This window comes from Rana temporaria, chromosome 10, assembly GCF_905171775.1.
Source record: "Rana temporaria chromosome 10, aRanTem1.1, whole genome shotgun sequence".
Lineage (NCBI taxonomy): Eukaryota > Metazoa > Chordata > Amphibia > Anura > Ranidae > Rana > Rana temporaria.
In genome coordinates, this window is record NC_053498.1 from 92,581,080 (window position 1) to 92,598,608 (window position 17,529).

At 41.6% G+C, this 17,529-nt stretch overlaps 1 protein-coding gene across 1 annotated transcript in view; it reads right to left on the reverse strand.

The window, feature by feature from the left end:
- Positions 1–11,451: 11,451 nt before the first annotated feature.
- KCNJ14 (potassium inwardly rectifying channel subfamily J member 14) overlaps positions 11,452–17,529 on the reverse strand; it is a 62,998-nt gene continuing 56,920 nt past the window's right edge. Inside the window, exon 3 of the mRNA XM_040325694.1 lies at positions 11,452–14,401. Within this exon, the coding sequence (XP_040181628.1) occupies positions 13,832–14,401 (570 nt within the window). The 3' untranslated portion in view covers positions 11,452–13,831. The remainder of the gene's footprint in view (positions 14,402–17,529) is intronic.

Below are 17,529 nucleotides of genomic sequence, written 5' to 3' on the forward strand. Positions count from 1 at the left end.
CTGTAACGGAGGCCTACTTGTCATTGCTATACAATATGGCTTTCTACTCTTTTTGCTGTTGTATGTATTTCAACCTTTTATACAATATACTTTAGCAGATTGATGTTTATTCTTTTAATAAAACTTTCTGATTAAAAAAAAACTATAAATGAAAAAGTACAAATTTTAGTGCACACAATATATTTAGGGTTGTCCAGATACCGATACCAGTATCGGTATCGGGACCGATACCGAGTATTTGCAGGAGTACTCGTACTCGCGCAAATACCCCCGATACCTAAATAGAATACTTCCCCCCCCGCCGCTCCTGCCGCATCGTGCCGCCGCATCGAGGGACATGGCTAGAGGGACATTGCTGCATATGTGAGGGACATGGCTAGAGGGACATTGCTGCATATGTGAGGGACATTGCTGCATATGTGAGGGACATGGCTGCATATGTGAAGGACATGGCTAGAGGGACATGGCTAGAGGGACATGGCTGCATATGTGGGGGACATGGCTGCATATGGGGGGGACATGGCTGCATATGTGAGGGACATGGCTAGAGGGACATTGCTGCATATGTGAGGGACATGGCTGCATATGTGAGGGACATGGCTAGAGGGACATTGCTGCATATGTGAGGGACATGGCTAGAGGGACATGGCTGCATATGTGAGGGACATGGCTAGAGGGACATGGCTGCATATGTGGGGGACATGGCTGCATATGGGGGGGACATGGCTGCATTTGGGGACACATTTAAAAAAAGTATCGGTATTCGGTATCGGCGACTACTTGAAAAAAAGTATCGGTACTTGTACTCAGTCCTAAAAAAGTGGTATCGGGACAACCCTATTTATAACTTTATGTTTAATTTTACATCACAGTTTAATGTGCATTCACACTGATGCTGCAGCATTTATCTTCCCAAATGACTCCCCTGAACCCCCATCTCATCTTCTGTAGAGGGATGAATGGTAGCCTCAGTGCTGCTTGGGTGGTATTACCCGATGCTCGGCTATATAAAGTTCAAAAGACAAGTTAACCCAGCAGAAGAGAGAAAAAAAAACGATTTTAGTAATGAAAACAGTATTATTAGCAGTAATCAGCATGGATTCATGACCAATCTATTAACCTTCTATAAGAAGGTGAGCTGCTATCTAGATAAAAGAAGGCCTGTAGACGTGGTGTATGTGGATTTTGCAAAAGCATTCGACACAGTTCCCCATAAACATTTACTGTTCAAATTAAGGTCCGTTGGCATTGACCATAGGGTGAGTACATGGATTGAAAACTGGCTACAAGGGCGAGTTCAGAGGGTGGTGATAAATGGGGAGTACTCGGAAAGGACGGGGGGGGGATGGGGGTGGGGGATCCTGTGCTTGGACCAATCCTGTTTAATTATTTCATAAATGACCTGGAGGATGGGGTAAACAGTTCAATCTCTCTATTTGCAGACGACACTAAGCTAAGCCCGGCAATAACTTCTCCACAGGATGTAGAAACCTTGCAAGAAGATCTGAACAAAATAATGGGGTAGGCAACTAAATGTCAACTGAGGTTTAATGTAGAAAAATGTAAAATAATGCATTTGGGTGGCAAAAATATAAATGCAATCTACTCACTAGGGGGTGAACCTCTGGGGGACTCTAGGATGAAAAATGACCTGTGGGTTCTAGTAGATGACAGGCTTAGCAATGGCATGCAATGCGAAGCTGCTGCTAAAAATTCTCCTAATCTACAAGACTTTGGCCCGGCCTCACCTGGAGTATGCTGTCCAGTTCTGGGCACCAGTCCTCAGGAAGAATGTACTGGAAATGGAGAGAGTCCAGAGAAGGGTCTGGAGGATATTAGTTATGAAGAAAGGGTGTGAGCACTGAACTTATTCTCTCTGGAGAAGAGACGCTTCAGAGGGGATATGATTTCAATTTACAAATACTTCATTAGAAGAAAAGAGATTTAACCTTAAACTGCATAGAGGGTACTTTATTGTAAGAGCGGCAAGGACGTGGAATTCCCTTCCACAGGCGGTGGTTTCAGCAGGGGGCGTCGATAGTTTAAAAAAACTATTAGATAATCACCTAAACGACCGCAACATACAGGGATATACAATGTAATACTGACATATATTTACACACATAGGTTGGACTTGATGGATTTGGACCTTTAAAGATTTTGAGGATATTGAACAAACTATGTTAAAGGGTTTGTAAAGGACATTTTTTTGCAGTGCTGTTTTCATGTCCTCATTGTTTGTTTTTGCTCTCAAGTTGCTGTAATTCTTCTCTGATCTCCACACTTCCTGGTTGATCTGTTTCCTGATGACCACAGTGCTGGGAGCTTTCTCTTTGTGGTCACTAACTTCAAGGAGGTGTGATTACTGTGTGTCTAGTTTCAAGTTTCGTTTTCCAAACCATCACTGCTCTATGGCTCTGTATGCTCTGTAAGGCAGAGAGGCAGGAAACAACATGCAAAAACTAAACTAGAAACTACAGGTACATTATATGATTTTTATCTATTTTTAATCGGTTTTTAAAAGTAATCAGTTAACTATTATGTCTCTATACCCTGTAAACAGTAATTTCATCAAAATTTTTATTTTTATTTACAACCCCTTTAAAAATCATGCTGTAGTGTGAATGCGTGCGGTGACGGGAGCAGTCATGCTGTGACCGAGCTTCGCACACCACCGACAATAATACCACATCTATAACCAGCGCAGGAGGACCGGGAGACATCCCGCGATCAGCAGCGGGTCACCGCAGGACTGTCATGCTGCGCCGAACCTCGGGACAGGCAAAGAAGTACAAACGGCGCAATCAACAGGGACAGGCATGGCCCCCTCCCCCAGGGCAGACTCCCTCACCTAAGATGTCGCCAGGTAAGCCAAAGACTCGCGGAAAGCACAACAAGCAGACCAGCTCACCAAAGGCTGCAGAAACAGCTGCCACGAAGGACATACATGACCACTTCTCCTCACAATCTTCAGGGGATCGGGATGGAGACCCCCGAGGTGAGTGCCCCTCCCTGCCATTATCCCCCAGGTCACCCCAGGATCCATTAGAGCACGCAGGCTCCCCGGGCTCCTCACTGGACAGGAATATGGCAGAACTAGCTGATTCTATTTTCAGCCAAACTAGCCCTGCTCAGGGAGAACCCTCGCCTCCATCTGTCCCCTATGCAGGAGACAGAGTGCTGCTGGCCCGTTTCTCTACACTGCTGCAGCAAGAACTTTCTAAAGCATGTTCAATCATAACCACTGACATTAAGCAAGACATACAGAGTTTTGGGCTCAGGCTGGACACCATTGAGAATAAGGTGGAAGGATCGGTGGCCAGAATCAACCAGAACACCAGATTTGTTGCTGAACTCCAAGAGCGATTGAATGAGGCCCACTCAAAAGTAGAAGATCTGGAAAATCGGTCTCACCGATATACCGGAAAGTCACGCAGACCTAGAAGGAGCAATGCAGGCTCTCATGACAGAATTGATTCCAGATATTTCACCCCATCAGCTGGAGATAGATAGGATCCATAGGGCCCTGATGGCCCCCAGATCGGATGGGCTTTCACAAGATATAATAATGAAACCTCACTACTACAAGATTAAAGAAAAACTGATGATGGCATCCAGGAATCGCCAGGATCTGATGCTGTTTGGAACCTCTATTCAGTTGTTTGCAGATCTGGCCCCTTCCACAGTGCAAAAACGAAGAAATCTGAAGCCCCTCTTGCAGCAGCTACTGAACTGCCAGGTAAAATATCGCTGGTCTTTTACGTTTAGGTTGTCTTTTTCTTATAAGGGCAAACCCTACTCCTTTACAACTTTCCATGATGGAGAAGATTTGCTGCTGGAGTTGGGCATCATCTCGAGGGATCAGCCTGCTCCCTCTTCTTCTGATCCAATAGACCACCCTTTGTCCCCGATCTGGCACACCCAACGCTCTGGACGGGGCAAGAAGTCTCTACCACCACCTACCTACCTACCACCTACCCACCACAGTCCTCTCTCCGTTTTTTTTTGGAGGGGATTTTTTTCCCATTCTGGTTTCCTTCCCCCTCCCCTCTTGGTTACTGACAGAAGGGCTTGCCTCTGGATTGAGCACACCATGGCCCAACCCGGGAGGCCGGAAGGACCCGACTGTTTTGGCTGCGGTTAAATTGCCGGGGTCCGGCTCAGCCAACATGACTATCTTTTTGGTTTTATTTGTTTTAGTTTGAGTTCCTGTTTTATGATTGCTGCTCTATAGTTCCTAGGTCAGCTGCACTGCTACATAATATTGTAAAGTGACCGAGTGGCCCGGTCCGCCGGCGACCCCCAGGGATAACGGGTGGTGGCGGCATGGGCTGGTGAGTTTTCTCATTTGTTAGGATATTGATATGTTTACCTATCCTCCTTTAGACTTGTAGCTAGCATGGTTAAAGTCGGGGTGGAGAAAGAAAAAAACGCAGAGTCTGTCAAGTTTAGGGTCAGCCATCTTGTCCTTTGTGAGAAGTGTGACGCAGTAACTATATTCTTCAAAGTACTCATTTGTTCTATGGGCATCCCGTGTCCCTTTCCCCAACCATGTTAAATCCCCTAATAAAATAACAAAAAAAAGCAAGAGACTGTTCATTGACTAAAGGAGTGTGTCTAATGGATGTCTGGCAGCAGTGTGGAATGTGTGGATGCTGTAACTCGTAGCAACCAACCGCTACACACGGTCAGACAAATAAAAATAATCTGGCTTCAGTTGACTGGTTGATATATTTCATGGTGATGGCATGATTTTAAAATAATAATTTAGACCCCAGAACATGATATATGACAATCTGACTTCATACTGGTGCAAGGTGTAAATATGAAATAATTATAGCATGAAGAGCATGCACTGAAGTAGGATCAGCTTATTTCTGGAGGTGGAAGGGGATATGTACCTGGGAAACACTGGTTTAGTGCTATGTCATAATTTAATCAGCTTTTACTTGATATACTCACGTGGGATTCTAAAATCCGGAGGGGATTTCTTTGGGCAGTTGTCTCCCTTTCTGACGTAACTGATGGTTTAGGAATCCTTCATCCATATGTCAGAGGTGGGTGTGCTCATAATGATCCTTGGTTAATGCTGACATACTTTCAGTTAGGTAAGTAGCTTTATTTGTCAAAGTAACTGTATTGCATGCAGCAACCAAACTTATAACAGATTTCAACTACCTTGTAACTGACTGGAATAATGGCACTGCTGGAACAGTGAAATAATAGAAATAAACCTATTACAAGAGAATTTTAGAATAGAGTTTACAGAAGCCCCAACTACAAAAGATGCTCTGCTGAACCTGGTTATCTCAAACCATGTGGAGCTAATTGATAATTCTCATATAAAAGAACATCAGGGTAGCAGTGACTATAGCATTTAATGTAAGCTGTAAACATTAAGCAAGCAAGATAAAAACATTTAAAGCGGTATTAAACACCAAACAAAACAAATATTATCTTGCAGCCTACCAATTTTTTTTTTCGCGTTATTTAAGTTTATTTTTGCAAAGCAAATATACAAAAAACAAGTACTTCAACAGGGTACATTCCGCTCTGTACTGTGACACCGCGCATATATACACTACATAACAATACAGTTCCAAGCATACAAATAAATTACATTCATCCATCCTGCGGTATGATGCCTGATGTGTTGCGCAGAGTAATGAAACCCCGAAACATCACATCATGCATGACGCCGCATTACCCTGAAAACAGTAAAAACGTGTCAAGAAATGTCAATGTCATATACTGTCAAAGTATCATTCAACTGGGTGACAGGTGTGATGGGGGGGGAGGAGGTGGGGTAGGGGAGGGAAAAAATAGTTCATAGGCCAGAAGCTTTATTGAACTGCCAGTGTAAACATACAGGTGGGGGAGAAGGGGAAATCTTCAGACGTCCTCTTCCTCCTTAAAGTCCATCAAGGTATATTCTTTCAGCAGACTAAAGGTCAGTCTGCGACAGTCCTCGATGGACATCCTCTTCTGCTGGTGGATGAGGCGCTTTCTGACGCACTATAAGGCATCCTTAAAGCAACACAGCACCCGCCAGGCACTGTCAATGTCCTCCTGTGAATGGGTTCCACAGAAGAGTCCATTTAACACACCAAAGTGTGTAATAGCAGTCTGTGATACAAAGTCTTTAAGTTCAGGTTCCAAGGCCCTCAACAGGCCCTGTGCAAAGGGGCACTCCCAGAAAACATGAAAAGCAGTTTGCTCCTGGATGATACAAAAGGGGCAGTGCCTGTATCTGCACAGGTTTCTGGCATGCATGAATGTCCTTGCAGCCTACCAATTATTAGATGTGGTGGGTGGCAGAACCAGTTTTGGTTTCTTTACATTTCCAGATTTCACCAGGTGACCTGGCTAGTAACACATCTATTAGTGAGACATAGGAGGCACAGCGGACAGCACCATTGTCAATCTGGGGAGGGGAGTGTTAAATGTATTGTTAGATTTAAGCTGGCCATAGATGGCTCGAAGCCAAGATTTGATCCATCTATGGGTAGGCTGATTGTACCCAAGTCGATCAAAGTGCACATTGATCGACTTGGATAAAACTAGCATGTCAGTTTCTAGCATACTATTATTACCAGCAGCTATAGCAGCTAAAAATAATCATTGTGTTCTCCTGGCAGGGACAGCTTCCCCTGCCCCCTCTGCTGGGGTAACACAATAGTTCCACAGGGGGGTTTCCCATAAACACTGACTTATGATTGCAGGAAAGAAATTTGCATAATCTATGACCTGCCTTAGAACCTCTAACAAATTGAAGCCAAACTCCAGCTCACGCTTTATATTTAGTAAACAGTTTTTTTCCTTTTCGGATAAAGTTTTTGCATTAATAAAAAACTGATCATTTATCACCCCTACCAGTGTTAAGTCATTTGTCTCATTCATGTAAACTGATACATTCTGCTAGAGTGAGGTGAGGTGAAATCTTCTGAACAGGGGCACAGACAGCAAAACAATTGTTACAGGGGTGATAACCCTTCTCTATGCTATCCAAAAAGCTTAAAAAAATATTTTTTGGCTGGAGCTACACTTAAAAAATTTACCTGTTCCAACTTACAAACAGATTCAACTTAAGAACAAGCCTACAATCCCTATCTTGTTTGTAACCCGGGGACCGCCTGTACTTAGGTATTTTTTGCTGCTAGAATAATGCCAGGAAAAGGGGGATCATTATTGCAGGGTCAGTAGGCTGCTCTACCTGCCTGTGGCATAGTATGGGCTGCCTTACCTTATTAGAGACACCTTTGTATCTAAAGATCATGCAGAGCAAAGCCGGGACAGGTCTAACTCCAAATTCAGCTCACTCGATGCAGAGATCCCCTGTATGATGATGATGAACGGAAACCATAGAGCTCTCCACAACACCCAACAGCTGTATGATAAAAATAAGTGTACACTTACATGTAAACAATCAGAAAATATCTCCCAAGGGTTGATGCAGTGCAAACTTTCACCGCTCACAAAGTGTGAGTGGTAGATGGTGCAGTCTATGGAGCTTTTATGAACGGTTTTATATTGTCATACAGTATATGCATGTTCTTTGCCATTCTGATCATGTTTTGTTTTCAAATTTGCACCTGTTTACTAAAATGCAAGTTACAATTACAATTACATTACAATTACAATTACTCTCTGGCCAGTTATCCATCCTGTTACATTTGGCCTCTATGAACAGGATCAGCAAGCTCTGACAATGGTTGGCAAGGATTGCACCATTGTGGTGCTACTTCAAGTTCACAGGCAAGTATAGCAGTCTACTGCCCCTGCAATAATGATCCCCTTATTGCTGACAAGATTCTTGTGTAAAAAGTTACCCAGGAACTCAGGGCCAGCGCAAGTGATTGGATCAAGAGACTGTGGGGCCTAAACTGATTATATGGGATCCCATCAACTCAGCAGGAAGAACTCACCATTAATGATTTAGAGGGGGATGCAAGAAGGTTAATCCTGAAACTTCCCAGTGGAAAACCAGGATTCCCTTGACAAGACAGTTAACCACTTAAAAACAGTACATAGCAAAGCAGTAACATTAGGGGTTATTAGGGCCCACTTCATCATCAGAAAGCAGAGAGCAGGAGAATCTGTTCCACAATATACACTGGAACTGCAAGACAGCACATATACGCTAAAGGGAAAGGAAGTAGGAATGCCTGGCTGGGGTGGTGTGGATGTATGGCTGAAGAAACATTTTGTAGATAAATTGATATCCAAAAAGATCAGAGAAACATTGCAAGAGAAAAATAAAAGCAACCCTAATCTGAAGTAACATGAACTGTTAGAAGTGGCCTTTGGGTGTCAAAAGCAGAAACTTACAGGCTTGGACACATCCATAGCCATCTTAGGTGGGACACTGATAGACTCTAACAAGTACAATGAAGCCAGAAAATGGCCAACACCTACGCTAGTTCAAGCCTACTAGTGACTCCCTGAAATCTACAGATAATTAAAATTGGAGCTGTTGGCCTTTGTGTCCACAGTCACCTAAAGCTATGTTGAGCATCTGACAGGAGCCAAGTTTAAGTTCAGAGTAGATAGTAGCCCATTGGTGCATCTCTACACAGCAAAATTTGACATTTTGGAGCAACATTAAGCGGCCATCTGGCACAGATTGAATTCTCCTTGCATGATCACCCTGGAAAGAGCAATGAGGCAGCAAATGCCCCGTTATGGTAAGCACTAGCCAAGCCTCACTGAGATGTGAGGTAAGATGGAAATCAATGATTTGACTAGCCTCAAGTAAGCATAATTTATTTACGGTACTCAAAAAATACAACTGGGCAGAGACACAGAAAGATGATCTAGTGTTGTCCCTTGACCAATAGAGGCGATATGATTACAACGGTGGCCCAGGTCAATGGAACAAAGCTATTATTGAGAACAAGGAAATTGCTGAGTGAATGGTGCTGTCTTGTCCTAAAAGATGGTATACTGTATTGCAGAATAATGTCACTTGGGAAGTCATACTGAAAAGGGCCCCTGCCCATCCTGTGGCACAGAGAGTCCATGTGGATACGGTTTTCACTAAATGATCACATGGTTCAAGAGACAAGCCATGTGTGTGGATGTGTTTCAGTTGGTTTTTAACAAATCTTTCCGGTGTGTTCAGTGTCGAAGGGGGGCAAAGGCATGAATTTCATCTTTGAATTGGCACACAGCTGCCCCCATGGAGTCATCCTACAACAGCCTATTCCAGGAGTGCCAGTTTATGATGTCCAGAGAGAACCTCCCAAAATGTCTCTGTCATCAGAAGTTCAACAGTTGCCTGGTGCTATTCAATCATTATCTCAAAGACCCACCCAGAAAAACCCATGGATCCTGACAATATTACAGAGCCCAATGGCCACTGAGCTCAGATGCATGAAGACAGAGATGTATCACCTCTTGTCCCAGAAGATGGTATTCCTAGAGACCTAACTATCAGAATCAGTGTGTGGGCAGCCAGGCCAGAACCTAATAGCATGCAGCTTCTCTAGGAGACCATGCAACTGCAGGAAGCACATCCAGAATGTTCCAGTGGGGTGGTTCCAATGTCCTTGGGCCTTGGATCACTCTAGCTGTTTTTCAGAGCTACCCTGGAGAATAAGCACAAGTTGTTTGTGTTCTGAAGTAGTGATTCTTAGCTAGACTCTCTCTTGCTATAGAGAGTCTTACATAGACTATGTTATGCAGCCACGTTACCCTCATTGATACACAGAGACATTGCTGTGAACAGTCTAAATGTGCACACCTTTCATAATCTGTAAACAGAGAGTAAAGTCACTGATCACAGTGGCAGAGGGTTCAACTTCAGATTCTTGAATTGATTGTTTGCATAAGGGAGCATGGACTCATATTTATATAAAACCTGGACTGTTAGTGGGCCCTGAGGACAGGGTTGATGACCGCTGCTTTAAAGTATATCTTAAGCCCTGTCTGTCACAGGGACAGAGCCGAAATAAAAAGTAATAGGACATTCAACATTTTACAGTTGTCACTAGAATAGAAGGTGATGGAAAATCCTCCAATGTGGACACCTGTTCAGATGACAATTATATAAGAAGGAATTTCAAATCACTTTGGAGCTATATTTTTTTTATTTTTTTTCCTGTTTCCGGGACAGGAAGTCAAGGGAAATCTCCCTAACAGGACACAGAAGGCACCCTGTGAGGTAATTAACCATTTCCTACTGTATTCAAAACTCAAAAAAATTGTTTGGGCTTTAGATACTCCTTAAAGCGGAGTTTCCGCAGAGATCTTTTTTTTAAAGTCAGCAGCTACAAAAAGTGTAGCTTTAATCGGATAATTAGCTGTCCTACGATCCAGCGATGCGGGCGTATGAAGCCCTGCTCCTCTCCCCCTCCTCTCCACGGCACCGGCATCACTATTGTGGGCGCCCGGCTCGGGAACGCACTGCGCGAGTGTGAGCCGAGCTGCTCGCTGTGATTGGCTGGGCAATCTTCTGGGACCTGTGACATGTCCCAGAAGATTGCGGAGAGGCAAGGGGGAGAGGTGAACTTCCTTCCGGCGCCGCAAACCCCTGGGAGGAAATGGGAGCTGGATACCTCTAAAAAGAGGGTATCCGCTCCCTCCCCAAAAAAATAACATGCCAAATGTGTCATGTCAGGGGGTCACTGTCACTTAAAGCAGAAGTTCCATTTTTGGGTGGAACTCCGCTTTAACACCAGGACAAAATATTTATCATATTGCTATGCTTTTTACTCTTAGTAACGACTGATCGAATAATTGTGGATTTTTTTTTAGACATTTTCTGATATGAGTATTATATGTTCAGTGTTTTACATTAGTATTAAAATACACTGTGTCAGTCACCACTGTAGACTGTGGTCTAACCACAAGTTCAACAGTCTTATTTCCTTTTGAGCTGCAAAACACAATTTGTACTTGACTGCTTTTTACTTTAAAGGTCATTTAAAAAATATAGTGTGGATTGAATAGTATCCACACTGCATCTCTTGTTGTGCTACTCTTTCCACTCAACATTCACAGGGGGGTGTTGAGAGACTTATAATAAAAGTGAACCTGCGGCAGAAAAATATCAAGCCCCCACTCCAGACTTGCTGGACAGGTAAGAGTTTTTTTGCATATGGTATATTTCATCTATGTATTTAGTTCTTTGCCTGGAGTTCAGCTTTAAAGATTCATCATCTCAAAATGATATAAGGCATAATTTAACATATTTTTCATTCGGCATGCAAAAATCACCAAAAGTTCCTTAATACAGAGCTGGACTTTTAACTCACATTTCTCCCCTTCTTTTTCCTAAATTATGTATCTATTATAAAGTATCTGAACCTTTTCATGTAAGGCGATTTCAACTTTTCGCTTAAAGTTTATAGTTAGAAAGCAAGCCTGATACTATCCATATTCTTGCAAAAAAAATTAGGCAACAATAATGCACACATTGGGAACACATAAATAATCAATTTCATAATTCAGTTAAGGTCCAAAATATGCTTTATTTGAAACAAAGCTGAAACATTTGCACCATGTGCAAGGGTAACTGAATATCATCATGAACATTGCTGAAATTACCTATCTATACACTTGAATATTTCATTTGGCATTTTTTTTTGTTTAATTTGTGTTCCAAATAGAGTTAATGAATACATCCTGTTAATTTCTTTATTTTGCATAGTTCGTAAGAATAATTAACATTCAATGCTGATTGCCTAGTCCAAGACTTTGATACTTTGCTTGTTTAAACGTTCCTGTTTATGTTAACCCAATGCAATCAAGTATCAGGTGTGTTTTAAAGGCTTCATAGATTTGATTGCTATCTTATGCAGGACATACACAGGTCAAATTCTTAAAAAAATAATATTTTGAAAATCAGAAATTTTGTGAGTTTTGTAATTCGATGGTGCCACCACTGATTTCGAAATTCTACCAACCAAGCCTTCAATTGTTGTTACAGAAAATAATTTTCGTGGCTGGGTAACTTTTCTTGCACTCGTACACATTTATTTTTTTTGGATTATATTTCTGGCACTATTCACCCATCACTGATTAGAAATTTGTTAGTTTTTACAAAAAATTCCAACATGCCAAATCACTCAAATGTGATGGTGCGAAATTCAAAAGAAAATTATTCGTTATGATTTTCTAAATTCGGAATTCGACCCCTGTATGGCCTACTTTAGCTTTGGGTGTTATTGTTACTCAGGGGCTTCAGGGTCAAGGTCCTTCCACCAAAGTTTTTAGTCCAGCCATTACAAAACCATGTTTGTAGGTCTTTGTCCTCCTGTTGCATTGTTGGTGATGTACTACAGATGGAAAAAGCAACAACAATAGGTGAGAAACTTTCCCAATGATCAAGGCATGTGGTCAAAGATATTGCCAAGAAGTCACCAAGAAAGTAAATGTTTCATTTTCATTATCTTGTAAAGTTTGATAGTAAAGGGAATGACCTGATTGGTTCCTGATGCTGATTGCTTGGGCGAGATGTGTAGCACTTATAGGGTTTTTCAGCTTGGTACTAAAAAGAGTAAAATAAAAACATCTTGTGATGGGTTTGGCAGTGACCTGTTAATCCACTTTTTCTGCAAATGTTTACATTTGGCACTCTGTGTGTAGCTGAGATAAATTTGGATGCAACATTTTGACACCAATCTGTTTCAAGTTTTAATAACTGTATAGTGATCTTGAACTGCCAGCCCATCACATTATCTAGATCTACCTTAAAAAAACTAGTTGAAAAACCCTGTATTCCACTCAACGAAGATAAAACCACCCAGGAAATAACATAACTAACGAAAACCTTCCACATTATTCTTGGACAGTTGCTGGAGACCCGTTCAACAGTTGGCAGACGCTCAAAAGAGTAAAGATTTAGATTTAGTCACTTTGTTCAGTCAGCCACATAATGTACTAAAAACATTTATATACATTTTTGCATTTTTGGGAAAAAAGATTCAGAAGTATGCCATGTTACTGAGTATTGTTTTGAAAATACTTTTGACATCTAACATTTATGAATTTTCTCATAACATATGTTTTTTCAGTTTTTTAATGGGGAATTGTTTATTTCTTAAAAAATAAAAAACAAATGGTGATATCAATACCCTGTATAACAATTGTTTGTGGGGTTGTATTTAATAAATGGTTAACAATTGCTTGGTTCCTATGCAAGCCATTTTGTATTCTGAAGTTTTATTATTGTGAATATATTACATATTCCTCAACAATGCTAACACATTTATATGGATAGGATGAAAAATAGCTCATTCATTCAGGAATGTGACAGGTACAGAATGCTATCGTTGCATTTTTTTTTTTTTTGCTGTTCTTGGTTGTATTTGGCCTTTTGTATATTTCGTCTCATATGATATCTAGGGAGAATCAAAATTCTACACTTCACAGAAGTCATTAGAGTGTTCTCCTAGTTAGAATAAGACACCTGTGTCTTTTTTAATGAGGATTTCAACATGACCTTAGTTTGCTGATGCTTTTGACATGATTGATAGGCTTAAGCTGCATTATGTGTGAGTGATAAACCCTTGGCTACTTGTGTTCACCAAACAAAGTGCAAGAGCTGCATTCGCTGAGAAGGAGGAAATGAAATAAAGCAATCTAACTTTGTTAAAGTAGGTGACTTGAGTATCCATTGATCATTTGTACAAAGCTGGATGCTGCAGAAGCACCGGTAGAAGCTTTGTATAGATCGTACCTTTGTCCAGCAAATGTGCCTTTTTCGCCCTCAAATATGTCTTTTTCCTGTAAAAGATGTGGTGGAAAAAAGACATCCTCATTTGTAGCAGATCTCTGCTATGTTCCCACTAAACAAAACCCAATGATTGAGTAAAATCCATTCATAAAATCATGTTAGCAATATTTCCTCTAGGGGATCCACCACCCTTAGCATGTCTAACTCTAGAGATACCTCAGCATTCAATGATTTTGTGTCCACAAGAGCAGGTATCTCCTCATCACAGATGCAGTTAAGAGCTACTTCATTCTCATAGCAAAATGAACTGCGGGCCACCATGGAATATTTCCTTTCGGAAAGCTCTTTGGCGCTGCATGTGGGAATATTGGGGACATCATAAGTACGGTGGAAGTGCAGGTAGTCCACTTCATAATGATTACGTTTCTCAAACAGGACTGGTTCAAATCGACTCCCCCAAAAAATTTCACATGGAAGATAAGAACTACGACATTGCGTGGTCATTGCTGTAGCTTCTACCATGCCTTCAAGGATGACGACTAGTTCAAAGTTAGCTGTCTCCAAGTCTGCCTTACTGATTTCATACAGGGGGCTCTCTTCATCAATTTCATGGACAATGGTAACTGGAGACACAAGGAAGATTCTGTCTGTGCCATTGTCAAACCCAACGTTGATATCTGTATGGTCCAGTGGTAGGTACTCTCCTTCAGGCGTGACTCTAGGCTAGTTAAAACATTGGGGGGAAAAAAGACATTAAATCAGTGATTATATAATACCATTCAAATAAAGAAAAGGTGTCAAGTGTCATTATTCAGAAAATGTCTTCTGGCACAGCCTGCGATTGGCTGGCTTTACCTAATTAGCCAATCAATGGCTCATTATTCCTAACATTAATGATGCAATACAAAATAATATTTAAAGGAAAATTGTAGGAGACCAGGGCCAGAATAAAAATTATTAGCACATGTATATGTTGTGAGGTCATGTGTTTTTTTTTTTTTTTTAATTTTGCACTTGGCTTTCTGAGGTCTCTCCCTGTTGTGTTAGTTCCTAATGATAGCAGTTTATGCATTTGGGCAGGGGTCTAAAAACGTTTCAGTACATGGGCCACATCATATATTTTAAAAATATTTGTGGGCTGAAATAAATGGTTTTAGAAATAATTAATAAAATTAAAATATATGAATAAGCATATTCCAAGAAATGTAAATTAAGAAAGAAAAGTCGCGCTAATAAATGTGAATGAAAAAATTAAATAATAAATAGTGCAACACCACCAATGGGTTCAACATATAGTGATAATAAATCGCAAAATATAAACAATAAACATATGATCCGCTACTAAGGCCGCGTACACACGATCAGTCCATCCGATGAGAACGGTCCGAAGGACCGTTGTCATCGGTGAACCGATGAAGCTGACTGATGATCTGATGTGCCTACACACCATCAGTTAAAAACCTGATCGTGAAAATGAATGGAAATAAAAATAAAATTGGCTAATAAGTGAGTTAGTCCAAAATAAATGTCCAGATAAAAAAGAGAGCACAAAATGTGTAGCAGAAAAACACAGTTCAATTCTGATAACAACACGGTGAGAGGTAATACTTGATCAGTGTAGCCACCGCCACATAGATAGCCTCTTACCAGATGGCTAAGAGGGAATAGCCTTAAATAAGATACACCGCTCTCCAGGGGATCCTGTTCACTTTTATCCAGGGGAGAAGTCTCCAGGGGGAGAGCGCCTGCTATCCAGCGAGTCCAATCCTCCACACCAAGATACAGTGGCAGCCCGTCTACTCGGGGATCACGTGGTCCCGTTGACCCAAGAAATAAAAATGGACCAATAGTGTGATACCGTATGAGGGTATTTAATAAGTAAAAAAGCTGTACTTACAATGTTGTAAAAACAGTCAAGCATAAAAACATGTGCCGGCCGGCAACGAGAGCCCTTCCTCTTTCACATAGAGCGCGGTAGCGTCACTGAGTGCACGTCCCAGACGCGTTTCGTCATAGGCTGACGTTATCAATGGGGATAACGTCCCCGAGTGGACGGGCTGCCACTCTATCTTGGTGTGGAGGATTGGACTCACTGGATAGCAGGCGCTCTCCCCCTGGAGACTTCTCCCCTGGATAAAAGTGAACAGGATCCCCTGGAGAGCGGTGTATCTTATTTAAGGCTATTCCCTCTTAGCCATCTGGTAAGAGGCTATCTATGTGGCGGTGGCTTCACTGATCAAGTATTACCTCTCACCGTGTTGTTATCAGAATTGAACTGTGTTTTTCTGCTACACATTTTGTGCTCTCTTTTTTTATCTAGACATTTATTTTGGACTAACTCACTTATTAACCAATTTTATTTTTATTTCCATTCATTTTCATAATGTATATTGCTCCAGCTTCATGGGCTGGTTACTAGAGTCGGCGCAGTTTTTTCTTTTTTCTATGCTATTTATGTGTATATACACTGTTTATTGCTGCCTTCGTTATTAACATACCTACACAACTATTTTTATATATTTTGGGTTAGCGCAAATTTTCTTGTTTCTAAAAACCTGATCGTGTCAGAATGCGGTGACGTAAAACACAACGACGTGCAGAAAAAAAACGAAGTTCAATGCTTCCAAGCATCCGTCGACTTGATTTTGAGCATGCGCGGGTTTATAACTGATGGTCGTGTGTACTAAGGGTCGGTTTTGACCTATCGGTTAGGCGTCCATCTGTGAAATTTTAAAGCAAGTTCTAAATTTTTTGACGGAAGGATAACTGACCGATGGGGCCCACACATGATCGGTTTGGACCGATGAAAAGGTCCTTCAGTCCGTTTTCATCGGTTTTGACCGACCGTGTGTACGCGACCTCAGTGTTCCTGATGAACCGCAAAATATAAACAATAAACATATGATCCGCTACTAAGTGTTCCTGATGAACCACTATGTGCTTTTAAATATGTAAAAATAAGTACATAAAATTAAAGTCCCAGTGATGTGAGTCCAAAAGAATTTTGATGAAAAGGTGAAATTAGCGTTGAGAGGTAGATCCACCGTCACCTGTATGAAAGGAGAAAGCCGCTCCTTGAGGAGTACACCAGGAGAAGTAATAAACACCCTTACCGGATATGTAGGACCTCCTGTGTGAGCAAGGTCATATAAGCTTGCAGATATTGCCCTCTGCAGGGTCTTACTGGATCGCAAATGTACGAACTCCTCAGCTCCTTGCCTCTGTCCCTTTAGAACGTGTTCCTCCCTGGATTAAAGGATCCGCCAGCGGACTTAAACTTGTCAAGGGAGAACCCAAAAAAAAGAAAGAAGGGGACTCGAGATAGTGTGATACTGTTTAGCACTCCTCGATTTAATAGAAAAAGCAATATACAAATAAAAACATGTTCGCAAGAACAGATAAAAAAGCCGGCATATAAAAGACATGTTAAGCCCGTGCTTTTGGGGTCACGTTGAACGCAGTGATGTCAGAGCGTGGCTCGGCCCTGACATGTTTCGTCAAATGACTTTATCAAAATGCCCTTTGATAATGTCATTTGACCACCGGCTTAACGTGTCTTTTATATGCCGGCTTTTTTATCTGTTCTTGCGAACATGTTTTTATTTGTATATTGCTTTTTCTATTAAATCGAGGAGTGCTAAACAGTATCACACTATTTTGAGTCCCCTTCTTTCTTTTTTTTCGGGTTCTCCCTTGACAAGTTCAAGTCCGCTGGCGGATCCTTTGATCTATCAGAGGGAGGAACGCGTTCTAAAGGGACGGAGGCAAGGAGCTGAGGAGTTCGTACATTTGCGATCCAGTAAGACCCTGCAGAGGGCAATATCTGCAAGCTTATATGACCTTGCTCACAC